This window comes from Rhineura floridana, chromosome 7 (genome assembly GCF_030035675.1).
Source record: "Rhineura floridana isolate rRhiFlo1 chromosome 7, rRhiFlo1.hap2, whole genome shotgun sequence".
Lineage (NCBI taxonomy): Eukaryota > Metazoa > Chordata > Lepidosauria > Squamata > Rhineuridae > Rhineura > Rhineura floridana.
In genome coordinates, this window is record NC_084486.1 from 35,516,286 (window position 1) to 35,535,188 (window position 18,903).

Sequence of the window (18,903 nt, forward strand, 5' to 3'; positions counted from 1 at the left end):
CCAAGAGTTGGAAAAGGGTATAAAGAAATAAATATATTAAATAGTTATTACAGAGACATTTTTGGCCTAAGGATGAATGTTGTTTACAAGGGACAACATAGTGTCAACACCAAAAGGTGGAACATGTTGCACTGTAAAATAACAATTCATAACTATTCTCTTGTCACATCACCGCCCAAAGAAGCCTCTGCAACCTCCTCTTTGCCCTTTCTTCCATATTTTAAACATGGTTCTCTTAAAGATATGTGGCAGTTTCACTTGGTTTCTTTTCTCTTTCTGGGGTAAACTCAGGATTGGGGGGTAAACTCTGCTGCTTTCCTTTACTTAAAAAATTACACTGCAAGAACAGATTTGCAGACTCACTGACCAAAGAGTACTGACCTCCACAACACACATAGGTGCATGTAGAGGGTGTGTGTGTGTTTCCAGGAACATGCACAGAGAAATCATTCTAAAGGAAAATGGCCCCACTTCAGCTTTTTAGTATCATGCCTCTATTGCATGCTCCCAGATGCATTGTGAGTTGTAGAAAAACATTCTGGTAGACATATCTCAATTTTTAATCTCACACACTGACAAAACAAGCTTCTCCCACATCAAGGAGAAAATCTGATCAAACTTTCCCATATATACAACAGAGGCATCAATTTACATCATACAGATTAGCTACAAGGAAGGAGTGAAAAAGGTAAAGGAATGGTATATACTGTCATGCTTTAAAGTGCCAGAACAAAAAGGATTGGGGAAAATAATACATGGTTGCTTTTTTTTGGTCTCCAGAACTGAGGATAAATACAGCAGTCCCCACCCCCACCCCAAATTCTTGGCTCAATCGTGCTTCGCTCAACCTTCTCCTGGTCTGCCTCATAGTTTGAGTCCAGCTAATCTGTGTCATAATACACCAAGAACATGCCAAGTTACAAGTAAAAATCTGAACATTTCAAGTAAATAACCAAATGATAAATACCAGATCATTTGAAAATGTGCTGGGAAGGCCTCAAAGACCAGAAATTTCTCAAATCAGCCAACTGACTAGCAAAGAAAAAGAGAGCAATAACTCAATAAATGTTGCCCCCAAATGATGGGATGTCTAAGCAGTCATGCAAGAACGGATTATATGTGTGAAGTAACATAGCACAAAACTCCTAGAAAGTGCATTCATAGGTGAAAATGTCAAATGGGTCTTGCTCATATAACCTTGCATGCAGCTTTAATCCCAGGTAGGTAAGGTTGCACAGTATTGAAAGTATTGCTTAGTTCTGGGTATCACAATTTTTAAAGGTTCTTGAGAAGTAGGAGAGAATTTACAGAATAGCTACAACATCTGAGGAAAAGACAAGAAACAAAAGCTTTATATTAGAGGACAGTGGCTTTAAAATGGATGTTTGGAAAAAGATGTTGAGTAAAAAAGCAAATTGGCAATAGGATAAATTCTCCAGTGTATTTTATGGAATGTTAACTATACCACTGAAGAAATGATTTTATTCTTTTTAGTTTATTGAGTCTGTATCTTTTAGTCTTTATCTTATTTCATCTTATTGTACACCACTTCAGTCATGTCTGGCTGTGAAGCAGTTTATAAATCTGCAAAATAAATAAATTCATTCTTGGAAAATATAAAGGAAAGACCTGTTTGTACATAAACACACATACTGAAGGGGGTTGGCATTCAGGTCCTTTTTAACTCACCACCAATTGAGGAGTAGTCTGTTAATCAGCTCTAGAATTCAGATTAATATTTTGTTTATAATCATTATAATCCAGCACAGCAGAGACCTCGTAGTGCCCAGTGTAAAAAGCATCCTACTCTTTCTGAGTTAGTTCCTTCAACATTATTGAGATGCAGAATGTGGCTGGGGAGGGAGGAACAGTTATGTTTACTTGTTGCTAACACTGTGTTATGTGAAATTGTGCTATGAGATTCATCTGCCTTATGCACTTGCAGGATAAGGAGATCTAGTGGTAAGAAGCACTACTCTAGTAAAAAAAAAAAAAGGAGAGAATGCCCAGAACAATTTAATATACTCACATTTACCATATGAAGAAGTTTGATTTATACCGAGTCAGACCAGTAGTCCATCTAGCTGAGTGTTTTCTGTTCTTATTGGCAGAAGGTCTCCAAGGCCTCAGTCACCCTGCCCTGTCACAACTCTGTCCAGGAAAATTCCAGCAATGCCAGTGCTGGGAGGGCAGCTCTGTGGCTGCCCCATCACATACACCAGTGGCTGTTGATAAGAGGACATAATAGGGGCATAAAACCTGTCCCTGTGACATGAATTGTTATGCTGAGAGAGTTCAAGTTTTGTTACTAAATAAGATGTACAGAATTGGTGAAATGCTCAGGCTTAAGTGGCCTGTTGCTGTATAGTAAGAACAGATTTCTATACCTTCATCTTTGTGCCTTTATTCTGGTTATTATGGCATGGGCTGGAAAAAAACTTTCATGAAGCAAGGCCTTCCACACAGTAAATCTTCCTTGATTGCAGTGCGTCAAAGGATCCTTGCACATCTATTGCTACTTCTCCATTGTTGACATTTGAGCTCAAATGTAGGCCAGCCTAGCTAACCCCATGAGCTTACTGCTAACATATACCATTCGTTTTACCATTCTTGAACGTAAGCTGGTTCCTAGCTTTATCTACAGCAGCAACTGCCACCTTCCTCGGCTTCTTTAGAGTCATTGGACAAAGAGCTAATCATGAGGCAAAACAGTCCCTGTACAGTACCACTTCAGACCGGAGATGGGCAATTGCATGATTGAACGCGCTCTTTCTCACACACACTCACACACGTACAAAATTCCTAAACATAAAAAGTAGCATATTATAAGACCAGGCTAGAACCGATCACACAGACGTACTAGTTTCCTGTGCACATGGATATAAATATATAGATATATAGAGATGCATTAATTCATGCAATTGCCCATCTGCAGTCTGAAGTGGTACATTTCAGGAATGGTTTTTCCCATATGATGCACTCCACTTTCCATAGACAATAAGCTGGGGTTCTAAAAAGTGGTTTAAATGGGTGGGACTCAGAAGTCAGAAGCAAAGGTTGCCATTCACTGTGCTTGTGCGTGAGCATTAAACAAAGCATGTTTCAATGTTTGTCACATGGTGGGTTTGTGCCTGTATGTGCATTTATGTTGTTTGGGGGCTTAGTGTGCCTTAACACTGACTCCTGTGTTTGTGTCTCTCTTTCTCTCTTCCTTCACCCTCTTGCATGTGGCTGCGACTGGTGTAAATGGTGGCCCAGGGACTAAAGGGGCAACCTGGAGAGAAGGTGAGTCAGCTCTTTCCAGCTCATCACTTCATGCCGGGTTTATCAATAGACGCTAACCACATCCTATAAAAAATATTGTCACTGTGGATTAAACTGCTGTGTAGCGAGTGACACATCTCATTAATCAAGGTACTTTGCTCTGCAAACAGGTTTGCCATTGGGTTCATTTGAAACTAGTCCAAGTTATCCCTCCCCACCCCACTTTCGAACTGAAAGGAAGAAACCCCAACCTCTGTATGAGTCAAAGAGCAATTTTTAGAAGCACAAACATTACAGAAATTAATACATGCAAACAAGAAATAGCCAGATCAGGTTTTCGGCGCTCTGTGGAAAGAGCCCACACATGTTCTAAGGCTGCAGAAATCTTGATTTGTTTACTATAATTTCTACTAACATTGTGAGAGCTTATTTATAGAGATGGTCAGGCAAGCTCAACATTTGCAGCTGGATCTTTCTGGTATTTTTTGGAATCCTTTTCTGTTTCATTGCTGACAGCTGTGATTGGTGTGTCCAGGAAAGATACATGTGGAAATGTGGTTAACTACACCAGCTGTGTCCTAGGCAGCCAGATGCTTTCTGTTAGATCAGGTCCACAGTATCCTGATTGCAGCCTTCTATTATCTAAAGAAAAAGCCTCATAAAAATAATTAAGGAAAGCATGTACAAAGGGACCCTCACACATTTACTTTAATCTGTGATGGAGTTTTCTTTTGCTCCTATCAAGAAAAACATTACAGTTCTTACTGTACTGGGGCTGAGGTAAGTGGTAGCCCAGAACAGCTTGCAATGGAAAGACCTAATCTTTTATTCCATTTTGTCCCCCACAGAACTAGAACTTTTTCAAATGCCAGAAGAATGCTGAGTGTCAGTTAGCAGCACTATGTCTTCAGATGTTGTTGCACCTCAGCAGAGAAAAGTGGGGGAACGTTAGCTGCAGATTCTCTCTCTTTCCCAAGGAAATATCACAGTTGACTATTTAGAAATCAATATAAAACCCACTATCAGGTTGGGCATTAGGTATTTTGACATTTTTAGGTAATATGTTCAAACAAGTGGGACCTGCAACTAGGAATGGAAATTTCGGTCCATTTGTTTTCTTAGTTTCTCATTTATCCAATCTTAAGTTCAGTTCTCCAAATTTCTACAGCAATTTGCAATTTTTTCCCAAAAAAATCCTCACGAAAATTCGGCAGTGTTTTACTGCAACTTTCTCTTAATAAACATATTTTTATAGGCAGTTTTCAGTAATGGCCATATTTATGCAAGCAATTTCTCTTTTGTATGTTATTTTCACTGGTATATTTATTTTTATGCACGCTTTCTGCTATCATACGCACTTTTGTAAACATTGGTTGGCAAACTGCATTGCAAAATTTGAATGTGTGAATCCTGAAGGGTGGCTGTGCTTCAGTTCTCATATTGTTTTGGAAAGTGCTAATTTGATAGATTCGGCTTGAAATGTGAACTGAATCAAATGTCTCACCCACCCCTACCTGTAACATAATGTTGCAGCGTGCCCTCACCCCCTAACAGCCGTAATTCTGTTTAGGGTTCATTCCAGATAGCCAACCCTCCTCTAGAAGAATGGAAGTTGTAAGGGACTCAAGCAGGCCAATTCTCTCATCTCCTCCACCCCATCCCCACTTTTTTATTTTTATTTTCCATCTGAACTCAACATCCTGTGACTCCTGGAGGCTACTGAGCATGCTGTGTCCTCACTGGGCTGTTTTTTGCTTCTGTTGATTTTAAAAAAAATGTTTTCTACTTCCGCATATCTCAAGGTTCATCCAAGCCTCCTGCTACCTCTCTCTTGTTTGTCACTAGCCCTGTTGGGCTGTAATTCTCTTCACTATTAGAGAGAATACCGTCTCGCCACTCCCTGCTCCAAGCTACTGGTGTGACACTTGTCCCTTTTTATTCGTGCTGCTTCGTGGCGCATAGTGGCAAGTGGCGGTAACGCAGCTGAAGCTCTGCTCATGGCTGGAGTTCGATTCCAACGGAAGGTGGAAGTCGAATCTCCGGTAAAAGGGGTTGAGGTCCACTTAGCCTTCCATCCATCCATGGTCGGTAAAATGAGTACCCAGCATATGCTGGGGGGGTAAAGAAAGGCCGGGGACGGAACTGGCAATCCCACCCCATATATATGGTCTGCCTAGTAAACGTCGCAAGATGTCACCCTAAGAGTCGGAAATGACTCGCACTATAAGTGCGGGACACCTTTACCTTTTAATTCTTTGGTTCGTCTTAGGAACTTATCTCCTACTCTTCCTGCACTGGTGCAGTGAATGACTGGACTGTCCAGAATTTGCCAGGTTAAAATGTGACAGTCTAAGAATACAGGATGTCTTGTTTATCCTCCTGTCTGATTGCAGAGATCCTTTACCTGTGGGCATATTCTTCCATGCAATTCAGTCACTTCCAGTCCTCTATCCTTTGTTCAGTCCCTGTTATGAACAAGAGGCAGAAGTACAACAATTCATATTCCCCTGAGCAGTGAGTTATGGTAGCCTTTAAAGTGTTCACTTTTCTGGGGAGGTGAGAATGCTGGAGATTCATGGTGTTTCTGTGATAATAATCTATTTGTTGACAAATGTACAAATTGAGCAGACATAGACATTCCAGGGGCATTGGAGTAAGCATGCAAGCAATCCCAGATTTACAGCACCCATTAAAAAAAAACAACACCAAACTGATTTTCCAGCCCCAGCTATGTAGACAGTTGTGAATCACATTCCAAATATTTGGAACAGCAAATGGTAGAGCTTAGCCAAACGTTTTGGCCAGCACTTTTTGACCATTCGTTGAGGTGGGCGGGAGGGGGCGATATGAAGCCATTGTGAAAGAATCAGAGCATGGAAAAGTTACTTTTTTGAACTACAATTCCCATCAGCCCCAGCCAGCATGGCCATTGGATTGGGCTGATGGAAGTTGTAGTTCAAATAAGTAACTTTTCCATGCTCTGGAAAGAATATGGGATGGGGAAGAAATTTCCCCAACATTTCTGACGTGGTGTTGCTGCTTACCTTTGTTAACCTTACAAGGTGGCTGAAAAAGGGGTTTTGTGGGGGTTGCTTTAACTTTAGAAAGACGTGCTGTGCTGCACACAGTAGTATGGGGCTCTCCCTGCAGCTTCCCACTGGCAGCATGTCCTGGAATGGCCTGGGAACAAGGCTCCCAAGGTGTTCCAGACCCTTGCACCAATGTGTGTGTTGCGGGTTTGTTTTCAGGTGAAGCAAGGGGGGAACCCTTAAAAACCCTTAGCCACCTCAAAAGGCTAAGGAAGGTAAATATAAGCACCCTCCCTAAAAAAAAGTTGGGAAATTCCCCCTGTCCCACAGAAAGCAGCAGGAAAGTGCACCAGGGAGAGGATATATTAGAATAGGGAAGGCTTTGGGTCCAGGATTAGCACAAGGCCCATTAGAAGCCATTGTGAGAGAATTAGCCACATGAAGCAGAGGGAAGATTTACATAATAGGAAGATGTGGTTCGCCAACACTATAAACCAAGGTTATGCTGGTAAGAAGTCTCACCCAAATATTATTGCAGCAAAAATGATGCCCTCTGAAAAATGCCTTGGACAATCAATGAACAGCAAAATCAGTCCTGACATTGAAATTTGCCAATTGTTATTAGTACCTCTTTATGCCAATGGCCATTATATTTCGTCATGTGCAATACAACCTGTTTAAATGTGTGATGGCATTCTATAGACTGGCCTATTTAAATGCTACGGCCTTGATACAACTGAATGAATCTCGGAACAAAAACAAAAGCAACATGTGGTTTGGATGATCAAAGTCTTTTTTTTTATCAGTCCCTCTGTTATTTATATGATTCTATATAAAAATTGTTCATGTAAGTGTCTGGCCTGTGAAGTGTTACACACACACATCAAAAAACTAAGGGGATTAGGGCTTCTTTCAGGATGTCTAAAGTTAATATATGATTTTTTGAAGTCTATGAGATTTGTTGTTCTTCTGATATTATGCCATCTGGCTACTTGCTAAATGTAAATTTAAGTTATACTTAAGGATTTGTAAGGTACATCACAGATGAACCAATTATACTGCCAAAGACACTGAAAAAAATTAATTTGTTATACAACCCTTAAAATACTCTTAAGGTGCCATTAGATTTGCTTCCAAGAGCTGCTGTTAGAAGAGATACAAGACTGATGCAAAGACTGATTTGGCAGGTTCTGCTGAGGGTCCAGAAGCTTGCAAAGAAACATTAGGCATACACGTGCCTAGTGGCTCCCTTTGCTAACACAGCACACTGTGGTGGTGCAGAAGACCATCCTACAAGTTCATTGTGGTCTCTCCATCACCAGAACTCACCAGATTCTAGGAGGATCACGAGTCAAATTGAGATTTACAGAATCCAGGTCAGCAAAAACCCATCAAGATGGAAAAATCTAGATCTACCAAATCTCTCTCACTTCCCCCCAGCAAATAGAATGGGAACCTTGTAGATCTGTCATCTCCAAATATTCCTGCCTGTTATTCAATCAGCATTCTGGTCTCTTTGGTAGTTATACTTTCACATCTAACTGAAGATGAAAATGTTCAGTCTTTTTCTTTTTTTGCTGCCCTTCTCATTCCAAAGCAATCTGAAGGATTTCATTAAGTGCATGAAATGTGTAAGTAATTCCTGCAAAAGTAGAAATGCTTGTGGGATGTCTAGCTGAGGTAGACATTAGGCAGAGAAGCAGATGTAAAGACTGTGATTGCCATCTCACTTTGAAAAAAATGTATAAAGATGTTTGGGAGGGAAAGAGCCAGCAAGAGGCTCCTTGCTGAATATCAGGGTTTGGGGGTGAACCAAAAAACAGTAGGTTGAGTCAAGAATTGGACCAGAAGCCTAAAAAAAAATTAGCAAAGCAAACCAGTTGGCTATTGTGTCAAACAGTTGCTTTCTGCTGAAGTTTCGTATAGCAGGAAGATGTGGTTACCCCAAAACTTGTTATTGCACTCACCTAGAAAGATATCTTTCCCTTTACACTGCCTCTCCAAGAAGAAAATTACTTCCTGGAAAACTGCTGGGAGGAGCTGCTGTGGAGACCGGCTTCTCCCTTGTAGCTTTTGATTTCTGATAGGAACTGTGCTGCCGCAGCTCCAAGTAATGTTAGAAGGGTCAACTATCTACATTAAAATGTAAATCAGTTTCAAAGGAACTTAACTGGCCTAGTTCCCAGCCAAGAAATCTGGGAACTATAGACCTGTGAAAAAAGCTAAGGATCTTTTACAAAGAATCTTCATCAGGATGCTACAATTCCCAGATTTCCTTGGGAGAATTCTTAGCTGATAAGCCTGTTTCAAAGCAGTCTAAAATGTGTAGGGCAATTTTGGCCTAAGGATTCATGCATAGCATGGATTAATATTTGGCTGGTTTATTGATCACAGGAACAGCAACTTCTGACCAAGACTCAGACCTTTTATAGCTAATAACTAGTACCAATGTTTACTCACCCATGTTTATTCACAAATTCATTACAGATAGGATGTCATTAATTGCATTAATTGCAGTAAAAACTGCAAAGAATAAATAAATAAAAATGCAGAATCATTCATTCTGTCAAAATCAGAGACCCTGTCTCTCCAAACAAACAAAAACGGTGTGTGTGTTTGTGTGTAAACGTACATGGACATAAATTGGTTTAGGTGTGCAATTCTCCCTGACATGGTAGTTTAACTCCTAATTATTCTAAATCCTCCAGATTAGGAAGGGAGACTTCCCTGTGGAGAATAATGATAACTAGAAATGAGACCAATCTGGCATGAAACAGTAGTGATAGTTGCTACATGGTGAGATTATACTTCCCATTCTCAAGGAGCCCAGAGTGGTGCTTTGATCCAATTTCATTATAGGTTCAAAATGGCTTCCTGTCTTGGGGGACTTGCTGTTTTAATTGAAAGAAACCTGTTTTTAATCATTATTTCTCAGGAGTATACATATGTATTGTTCATTTTAATCTCCTTTATAAACTTTATTTTTTCCTCATTATTTCCTTGGCCACACTTTCAATCCTCTGTTGTTGTTCACTTGAATCTTTTACTTTAAATATTCACTTTGGCTTTATCACTTACATTCATATTTTATCTCACTCTCCTTCCTTTCTTTAAACAGTCACGTCTAATCCATTTCCCAATCTTATTTTGATTTTCACATATATGTTCTCTCCCCCCCTCTCTTTTGCAGGGAGCTCCAGGAGAAGCCGGCATGTCCATTATTGGTCCCCGTGGCCCTCCAGTAAGTTGCCTTTTTCTCTGTTTTTTTCCTGTCTTCCAACGTTTAAAGGGTATGGATGAGTTACCAAAAAAGGCAGGAGTGGAAAGATGCCACTAGAGTAAGTTTCCCAAGACCTGTAACTCTAAATGATGTGGCTTCCATCAGTGGCCAGATTTGTTTTTATACTGAAATTACAGAGTATGTATTGGTTAGAAAGTACATTGGTCTCAGCACAAAAGCTCAAAATGGCCATACTAGTGGTTTTCCCTCCTATGTTTAAAGGAAAAGGCAATATTTTCTGGTCTAAAGACAAAAGCAACACCAGATGGCATATTGCACGCCCTTGTTTTTGAGCAAAAAATAAAAATAGTATTGCCTTTAGGTAATGCCAGACAGTCGCTGATTTCTAGCGTAACATGCTAGGAAAAGAATTCAGTTGTCATTTTCCAGAAAGTTTGTGGTGTTTTGTCTTTTCAAATTAACTCTGAAAGGAGCAGAACTCTTTACCAGGAGAGAGATTGCAGAACACAGGGAACGTTTGTTTCACAGGAGAATGTTCTGATCTCCTGTAGAGGACTTAGGTGGCTTGGACTGCTTGCTACATCTGGCTTCCCAATTAATTCTTGAAGGTCTGCTGGCAAGTGTTTCTAAAAGGAAGCACTGAGGCCACCTAGTTTCTCTTCTGGAAGTTAGTAACAGTGAAACCACATTACAGGGGACAACAGAATCTTGCCAAAATAGCCCTACCATTGTACAGAGTGAAGCAGACACCTCAGGCACCTGATTTTTTTTAAGTGCCACAAAATATTAACGAATTGTTACTTTTTAATTTATTATTGTTGTATTTTTAATTCTGAGGAGAGATGCTTGTAGGATTTTCTGCATCACATGCCTAAATAATTTGACCAACTTTGGACACTATGTACCTGGATGTTGAAAGGAAGAGGGGATTTGCTCTTCTTCCTCAGGCAGCAAAATTCTTTGGAACAGCCCTGCTTTTATGTACTCATACTATACTGTGTGTATTGCTTCACGTGAAGGCTGTAAAAAGCACCCAAATCCCTCTCACAAACCTCAAGGGAACCATATTGTTTCTTCTCTTATTACCTATGAAATTCAGTTGCCCTCTTTCACTGCAGAAGAACTTATGCATTAACAAAAGTTTAAAATCTGTTACTGATTCAACTTTTTATTTATACTGTAATCACCTTGAACCATACATTACTCCCTCCACCTCCCCCTGAGAGGCAGCATTCATAAGAAAAGAATTGGTGGTACCCAAAATTTCATTTATGGCGAGATTCTAAGACTTTTTGTGGGTCTTCTTCTCAGGCAAAACACCTGAGAGGAATTCAGAGAGCTGTGGAATGGATTTTGTTAAATCCAGTGGAATTGCCCATAGAGTGGCAGTTACCCACATTATTAACAACAAGCATACATTTTCCCCTCCAACAAGGGAGAAGGGCATTGGTAGGACAGATACTTTGCATCCGGATATTCCCAGCTCTAGTCCCTGGAAGTTCCAGTTAAATAGTTTCAGGTAGGGAGGTTTGAGGAGATTTGTGATGGAGGCCTTGAACAGCCACTGCCACAAAATAGATGAAGTTGTCTTATAGTGAGTCAGACCCACCTGTCTCAGAATTGCCAATCCTAATAGGCAATACTGAGTTAGAGGGACCTGACTCAGTATAAGACAACTTGGTATATCTTATGTCTAAAAGTCAGGAATTAGTTGACTTGTGGCTTCTTTTCAGACATGAGATTTATTGCATTAGTTTAACGGATTAAAATGGTAGAGCTTCTGTCCCGATTTCTAAAATTCCTTTCACACTGCAGTACCTGTTGCGTTAAGGAACAGAAGCTTTTTCAGCCAATATACCGGCATTTCGCTCAACTGTCTTTCACACAGCTGTAATGAATGACTTGTTTTTGTCCCTCAGCCATTATACATATGCATACTGTAGTTTCCCACTGTGTAGAGGTCTAAGGTCTCATCACATAACCATACAACCTCTCTTGCTTTAGCATCTGACATATGTATTTTTAGTTGAATAGACATGTGTGTGTGTGGGAAATGCTGCTGCTACTTGCACCTATGCTGAAATACGGGTACAATTTTTGTAAGGCAAAAAAAAGTGCATGCCTAAAGGGCAGGAACGCACTGCATGCTGGGATGCCTGTCATGTGAGCGGTTGCAGCCAGCAAAAAACTCCTGCAGTTTTCCAGGTTCCCAAGCTTGCAAACAGATTGTTTCTGGTATTATTTATCATGAAAATTAGTGCTAAACTTGCACTATATTCCACTAGAATTCCAGAACTAGCTTGTATGTCATGTGAAAGATCAAATAGAATGCACAAATTACCAGGTAAGAAATCATCAGAATAATGGAATAAATTGCAGTGTGAAACCAGGCTGTATTAGTTCTGCTTGGATTTACTGATATAGGTAAACCAGGAGACAAACTGGAAAAAAGGTTGCTGAGGTGCTCATTTGTCTTATGTCACATTTTATATGTGTTTCAGCCATGAACGGCTCCAGGCGTGTGCGCGTGAGTGCGAGCGCATGGGCCCCCCACACCCACACCTACCTGTCTCCTGCCTTTTACCATTGCCCTTAATGAAGATGGCGGCCGCAGTTTCCCTAAGGGGATGAAGCGTCTGCCGCCATCTTTGTTGATGGCACGTGTGCGTGCTACGTGTGCGCATCTCTGCCATCAACTAAGATGGCGGCCACGGCTTCAGTACCTTAGGGAAACCGCGGTCGCCATCTTCATTAAGGGCAATGGTAAAAGACAGGAGACAGATAGGTGAGGCAAGGGAATGGCGGGCAGGCGGATGGTGCCACATATTGCAGAAGGGGAGTGGAGGGCCCCTCAGGGGCTCCTGTAGCTCTGGGGCCCTCAGACCAGTGCCCACCTGGCTGCCCTTTAGAACCGGCACTGGTTTCAGCCAATTTGAGTTACTGACCAAAAATATAAAACTGAGGTTATATCTTTTGACTAACTATGTGTTGACTGCTTGTATGTTGCCATAATTTACAGTGGCCACTAGGGATGGGGGAGAAATTTGAATCAGTTCTCATTTAAAGCTGAATCTATCAAATTCTCACTTTCCAAAACAATATGAGAACTGAAACACAGTCATCCTTTGAAATTCGCTCTTCTCCGAATTTTGTAATGCAAACATTGTTTACAAAAATGCATATATTAGGAGAAAGGGTGCATTAAAATGAAGTAGTTGAAATACCACTCAAAATGCATTATACTAGAAGAAACTGCATTAAAAATGCGTACATTAGTCAAAACTGCATAGAAAAATATGCTTATTAGGAGACATTTGCACTAAAATGCTGCAGAATTTATGAGGATTTTTTTTAAAAAATGCAAATTGCTGCAGAAATGTGAAGAACTGAATTTAAGATTGGAAAAAAGAGAACATGAGAGAACCAAAACTGACAGATCCTTCCATCCCTGGTGACCACAATTCAGCACATAAGGCATGCTCAAGGTAGCTGACGTTACTGGTTTAAATGCACTTATCTCTGTGTTGGATTGTTGTGACCTGTGATATTTCTCCAGATGACTAAGCTGCAAATTACATACTAGCAGAATGAAACATGCCCTTTTCACACTGCAATTCTGGGTAGAAACTTTATATGAAGGAGGAAACAGGCTTGCTCTTTTTTTTTTTTTTTTTAATAATTTTTATTCAAATTTTTCAAAAGACAAACAAAACAAAGTCAAAAAACATAATACAACAAAAAAAATAAAAATAAAATAGTTGACTTCCGATTTGTCGCAGATCAGCTATAAGTATATAATATACATCAAACCTGTCCCTTAATGTATACATACAGGATCACTTTTCTCCATAGGCTGTCTTAGTTAATCATCAAATCCCAATATCATCATTTTATTTTGATCTTTCAACAAAAAGTCTAAGAGAGGCTTCCGAAACAGGCTTGCTCTTAATGGCCCTGCTCTTGAGCTCCACATGTGGTGACATTGTGCTTTGAGTCTATGCATGTGCAAGCCAGTGGGCATGATCCCCTTCCCCATGTTGATTTTATACAGAATGGCTACGATTATGCTCTTATGAACCCACAAGGCTCACCTACATACAATAATGAATAACAACACATTGTACAAAGGGAAATACTTTCCCCGCATTTTGCACTAATGTGCAGCTACTTCAGTTAGTCTACATTGTGCTGCAGCTCTGAGCTGGAGAAGGCATATTACAACTTTGAACGATGATGTGCAGCTGGATCTGTATAACTATGGAGTAGGGTCGGTACTGGTTTATCCTGTCACTTGGCATACCCTGTTTTGAGGGTTAAAAAATATGTCTACCATAATTTGCATTTCAGGATAAGAGAGGCAGGAAAGAAAAGTGTAGACACAGAAGAGTCAGGAACTGAAAGTTTTGATTCTTGAGAAGGAAAAAATTATATAAAATGTGCAATTGAACAGCAGAACATTGTCTTTGTGCATAATGAATCTAGCAATCTTAGCTTTGAACCAGGAAATGAAATCCTATTGTCCATAGCACTGTCTTGCTGATAACCTGACAATCTGCCCACAAGACTCTTACGACCTGCCTCTTCCAACCTGTATTTTGAGGCCAATTTTATAAAATGAAAGGACATATTGATTTCACCTTAAGACCCCTCACAAGAGAACATTTTCCTTAGCTTTATTGTAGTGGAACTACTTGAGAGGCAATAATTTTAGGGCTGTGGCTTTAATAAAGCACGTATTATGCTTGAAGTGAATTGTTGCCTGCTATAATAATCAGTACTGAGGAAAAATGCTTTTTCTCCATCTCCAAATCAATTGCAAAGATTATTTAATTTAATGGTGACCTGATGATAAGTGTTAAGGAGGACCTTGATAGCAAAGAAATGCAGGGGAACACTGGAATAATAGCATGCTTTAGACAGATGTGAGATGACAAATAGTTTCCAGACTGTCTTTTGGAGGCAAGATGATGTGAGCATTTGCACATCCAGAGTTTTTCAGCTGCTTAGCATTACTTAGGTTTGCTGGCTTGAGCAAAGCATCGTGCTGAGCATGGCAGAAACAGACGCTCTCCACAATTTGGCAGTTCCCAGAGTTCTATTCTTGAAAACTTGATACAAACAACATTTGAGGAAGAGAAAGCTCAATGCTTCTTGGAATCTCTAGTGGCTGAACTTTTGCTCTGGCCTTTTATTGTCTCCAGCTTAAAGAGCTGAAAAGAAAAGCATAGTCGCTTTACAAGGAAGGTATCAGAGGCCAAGTTGCACCCTTTCCGGCTTTCCTCTTCTTTTCCTTTCTCGGCCCTAACTGAGAATGGCCCAAGACAGCTCAACAGTCAGAAATTTATTAGTGGGATCCTCTTCTTTCTTGCTCTTTTGGAAAGCTATGGAGGGGACAGGCCACTGAATTTAGAGCAGATCCCCTCCCCTCGGTCCTTGGCCAGCAGCTCCAGGTGGTTTTATATATTCTGCCAAAGCAAATATGACCAAATGCAAAGTTTAATATTTTTTAAAGCAAGACTGCTCGAGTCACACCAGCATTAAAAAAAAGTGGTGTTTGGGGCAATTTGAAAGACATTTTATAACCACAGTAATCCTCAAAATAATTTCTAAGATGATTTTGTCCTCATTCTCTGGCTTGTAAAAACTCTTTTGTAAAATAAATGCATGCTTTTTCAGAAGGAATTGTTTTAAAAGCAGGCACTGGGTAATTCTAGGGTTCCTTGGAAGCTTATTAGAGGTTCTTCAATGAAACACTTGGTAAGAAACAACATTTCCTCCAAAAGACAGCTTGCCAACTATTACCAGTTTTTCCCTGTAACCTGCACAGGCACAAGAGAGTGGTGGACGGGTGTATTCTAGGTTCCATTTTCAGTTAAAATTGGGGGGGGGGGACAACAAAGTCCAGAAAGTGTTCCACGTGCACTGAGGGGCCTCTTTACAAAATGACTCAGACTCCTCTGCTAATGTGCAAGGGTTCCATGGTAGACAAGCAAATGTGGAAAGTTGTCTGAAGAAGAGAAAGTTTGAAAACGAGTGCCTTAAGAGAGTAAATAAAGGCTATGTTTACTACTAAAATGATTGTAATGCCGTTATTTTGCACCTGGCTTTGGTTGGTGGACTTCGAAATTCTAGTACAAACACAAACTACATCCTGCAAACCTGAAGTCTGCCTATCTTGGACTGTGCGAAGTATTAAGAGAAAGAGATGAACCTGGGATTTTGAGCACACTTAACAGAACACTTCTCAGTCCTTAACATGATATAAGAAATGGTAAACTTCCCCCATTTTGTTTTGTTTTGTTTCATTTAACAAACGAGGTAAATATAAGCAATTTGCACAAAGTCACATGAGTTAGTTTGTGGCTCCACAGTGAATGTTACTGTCTGCTTCAGTCCCTTTGGATCAGACTGCAGAACAATAGCACGTAAATATACTCTGTGCATTAGGTAAACAAGGGAGTCTCCATTCCCTGAGTATTAGGAAATCCCAAAGGCAGTTTTACAGGGTCAGTTTTCACATAAGGAACAAATACTGGAGATTTAGGGTGTTTTTAATAGATGTATATGTTATATACATATTGAGCAGATAGGATGTTATTTGGTTGGTTAGTTATATTTGTGTCTTGAATTCTCAAAGTGGGCTCATGATCTTAGTGGTTCACAGCATAATGGGCCTTTTGGGATATAATGGTAAACAGTGGTTTAGTGTTATGTACATGCTATGAGTCTCATGCATGCTCCCTCCCACTTTGCTGTTATGGTTAGTTCGAATAAAGCAGGATCAAACTGTGGTTTGTGATTTGGCTAGTTAACAAACCATAGTTTAAAGCTAACCAGTGTTCTCTTGAGTTCAGACATAATGAGGAGCTCCAGTTACTTTAAAAGTGAAAGTAGATGCTTCCAATATCCTCATGGTTGCACCAGATGTGATGGTGGTGGGAATCTGGAAGCCTGAGGCTCATGCACTTAACGCTAAGCGAAGACATAGTTTAGTGCTACATCCTAACATGGCCATAAAACCATTTGACAATAAAAACACTTACAAAATCAACAATGTCATTTAAAACAACTGTTCATGACACAAATGCCAATGCAATGGCTTGAATAAGCCATCAGCTATCAAATTCCAGGCTGTACAAAAACCAAACAAGAATGGACCATTTTGTATAATTAAAGATCGTATGCTTACTTGTATGAGCAAGTCAAATGAATGGACCACTTATATAATATATACTGAACAAAATATTTTTAAAATATTAGCTGTCTACGTCCCAGAAAGCATATTTTTAGATACAAGCATCAAAAACATTTTTGTCATTTATTATATGTCTCCATGTACTGAAGTTTCTCAGCATTTCTAAATTCAGTACATGCTTGCAATATTGTAAAAGTAAAAAAAAGCAGCATGGTTTTCAGGTACAGTATACTTAGCAAGTCAACTTGAAAATTAGCTACAAATTCTGTACATGATGAAAGTGAGACACAATTGAAGCATATGGAACAACCAGAAGAGGACTTTTGGAAATAGGCACAAATACATATTTGCTGCTCTGTTTCCTGTAGGCATTATGCACCATCCTTGTTTAGCTTTGTTCTGGCAACCATATTTGCTTCACATTTTCCTTATGGATAAAATGAGTGAGGAGATATGAAAGCCAGGCAACAGGGTCTGAGTGATCAAGACCACCATCATTTTTGATTGACCAGCATTAAATGCCTCACTTTATGGCACTATGATGCAGTTCTGTAAAGTATCTTTATAAAGTGATCCCAGGCCCTGAAAACTGCACCAAAAGAGACTGGTAGGTGAGCTTGAAGTTGTAACACACATGTAATTGATTCAGAAACTTCAGACAAACTGTCTGGAATTCAAAACGAACCCTTCTGCAACACTGCTCTCAATTTCCCGTCATTCATGTGAAGCAAGCCTGAGTGATTGCAGTTGAAGAACAGCTGAAAGAAAAGTGGAAAGCATATACTCTGTTCCACAGAACTGCTTTCCTTTTAATTTCCCTAACACTGGTTATTTGTGTGCATTAGATTTGTTACCCAAACAGTGGGTCATGAAATATAATTGTATCTATATGGGAGCTAATAGTGACCTCGGTTGGTGAATGGCTGAGTGCCAACAGTATTAGAGCCAAAACAAGCCCACCAATAAGGAGCTGTCACGCCTGCTTATGGAAACCCCAAAATTTGCAGAAGCTGAAAAATATTTAAAATCCATAGAAAGCCTCCATAACAGCTCCATAAGGACTGAGCATGCTAAGTAGCCATGGAACGTCAACTGGCAGTTGAAAAACAAAAAGAGAACATTGGGGATGGGATGGGATATCCTCAAAGACAGCATGACTGGCTGGTTGGGATCCTGAACAGGAACACTGCTGTTAAGATGTGAAGATAAAGTGCAACTGTGTATATACTTTAGTGAGTCTGTTTCCCGAGCCATAGAACATTGTAGCTCTATGCTGATAAACTGGTTTAAATGTCAAGTTTCCAACGCATAACCAAAACCTGATGGTGATTAACTGAGGCAGGCAGCAAGGGAGGCTGAGAGGCAATGGAATCAGCAACAGGAGTAGGGATAGAGACTGCATGCTGTAGCCGGTCTGATGGCATTCCGAAGGAATGAGAGGTGGTTCTTTTCCATTTTATTTTTTCCCACTATTCCCCACTATTCCACTTTTACCATTCCAAATTCCATTTTTTTTCCTTTTGAAGAAATATTGGTATTGCAGTAGTTACTTCTGAGAAAGGAAAGCATCTCTGTCTTAATGGTAGCCAGTACCACCCCAATCCTCTCCCTTGCCACCTCCTCCTCCTCCTATCTGAATTGTACTCCTCAGCCATGGGAGAAAACCAGAGGTTGCCTGCCTCTGCCTAGTCAGTTTCATGTTAGCTTTATCTGTGCTTCAATTTAAGTGTGTGTATGTGTGTGTGAGAGAGAGATTGCTAGATCAGCAAATAAGATGAGTGGGGAGGGGTTTAAAGGGTTAATACCACAGCATACACAGAGCCTAGAGAGTCTCACCCATGTTAAGGAGATTTTCTAAGCTTTCCTCTAAAACACTGTAGTATTAACCCTCTAAATGCTGGAAACTATGTAGGCTTGGTTTGCTCCCTCTCTGCTCGGAGCTAATCCAGTATTAGGGAAACCGCTGAAGCTGGAGGAGAATGATTTCCTCCTCAAAGGTAGATAATATCATGGACTATTTTAAAAATCTGGTGCTAAGTCCAAATCCAGCAGAATTCTGGCCCATCCATGAACACTTATTTGGAAAGTCTTGTGAAAAGTTGTGGACAAGTGGGACCCAGCATCAAATGTTGCCATGGATCCCCAGCCCCTAACAAGAGTGCGCCAGTTCAAGG

At 40.2% G+C, this 18,903-nt stretch overlaps 1 protein-coding gene across 1 annotated transcript in view; it reads left to right on the forward strand.

The window, feature by feature from the left end:
• Positions 1-18,903, forward strand: part of LOC133388826 (collagen alpha-1(XIII) chain-like) — a 154,399-nt gene that overhangs the window by 14,685 nt on the left and 120,811 nt on the right. The window contains exons 4-5 of the mRNA XM_061635208.1: positions 3,259-3,285; positions 9,484-9,534. Of these exons, the coding sequence (XP_061491192.1) occupies positions 3,259-3,285; positions 9,484-9,534 (78 nt within the window). The remainder of the gene's footprint in view (positions 1-3,258; positions 3,286-9,483; positions 9,535-18,903) is intronic.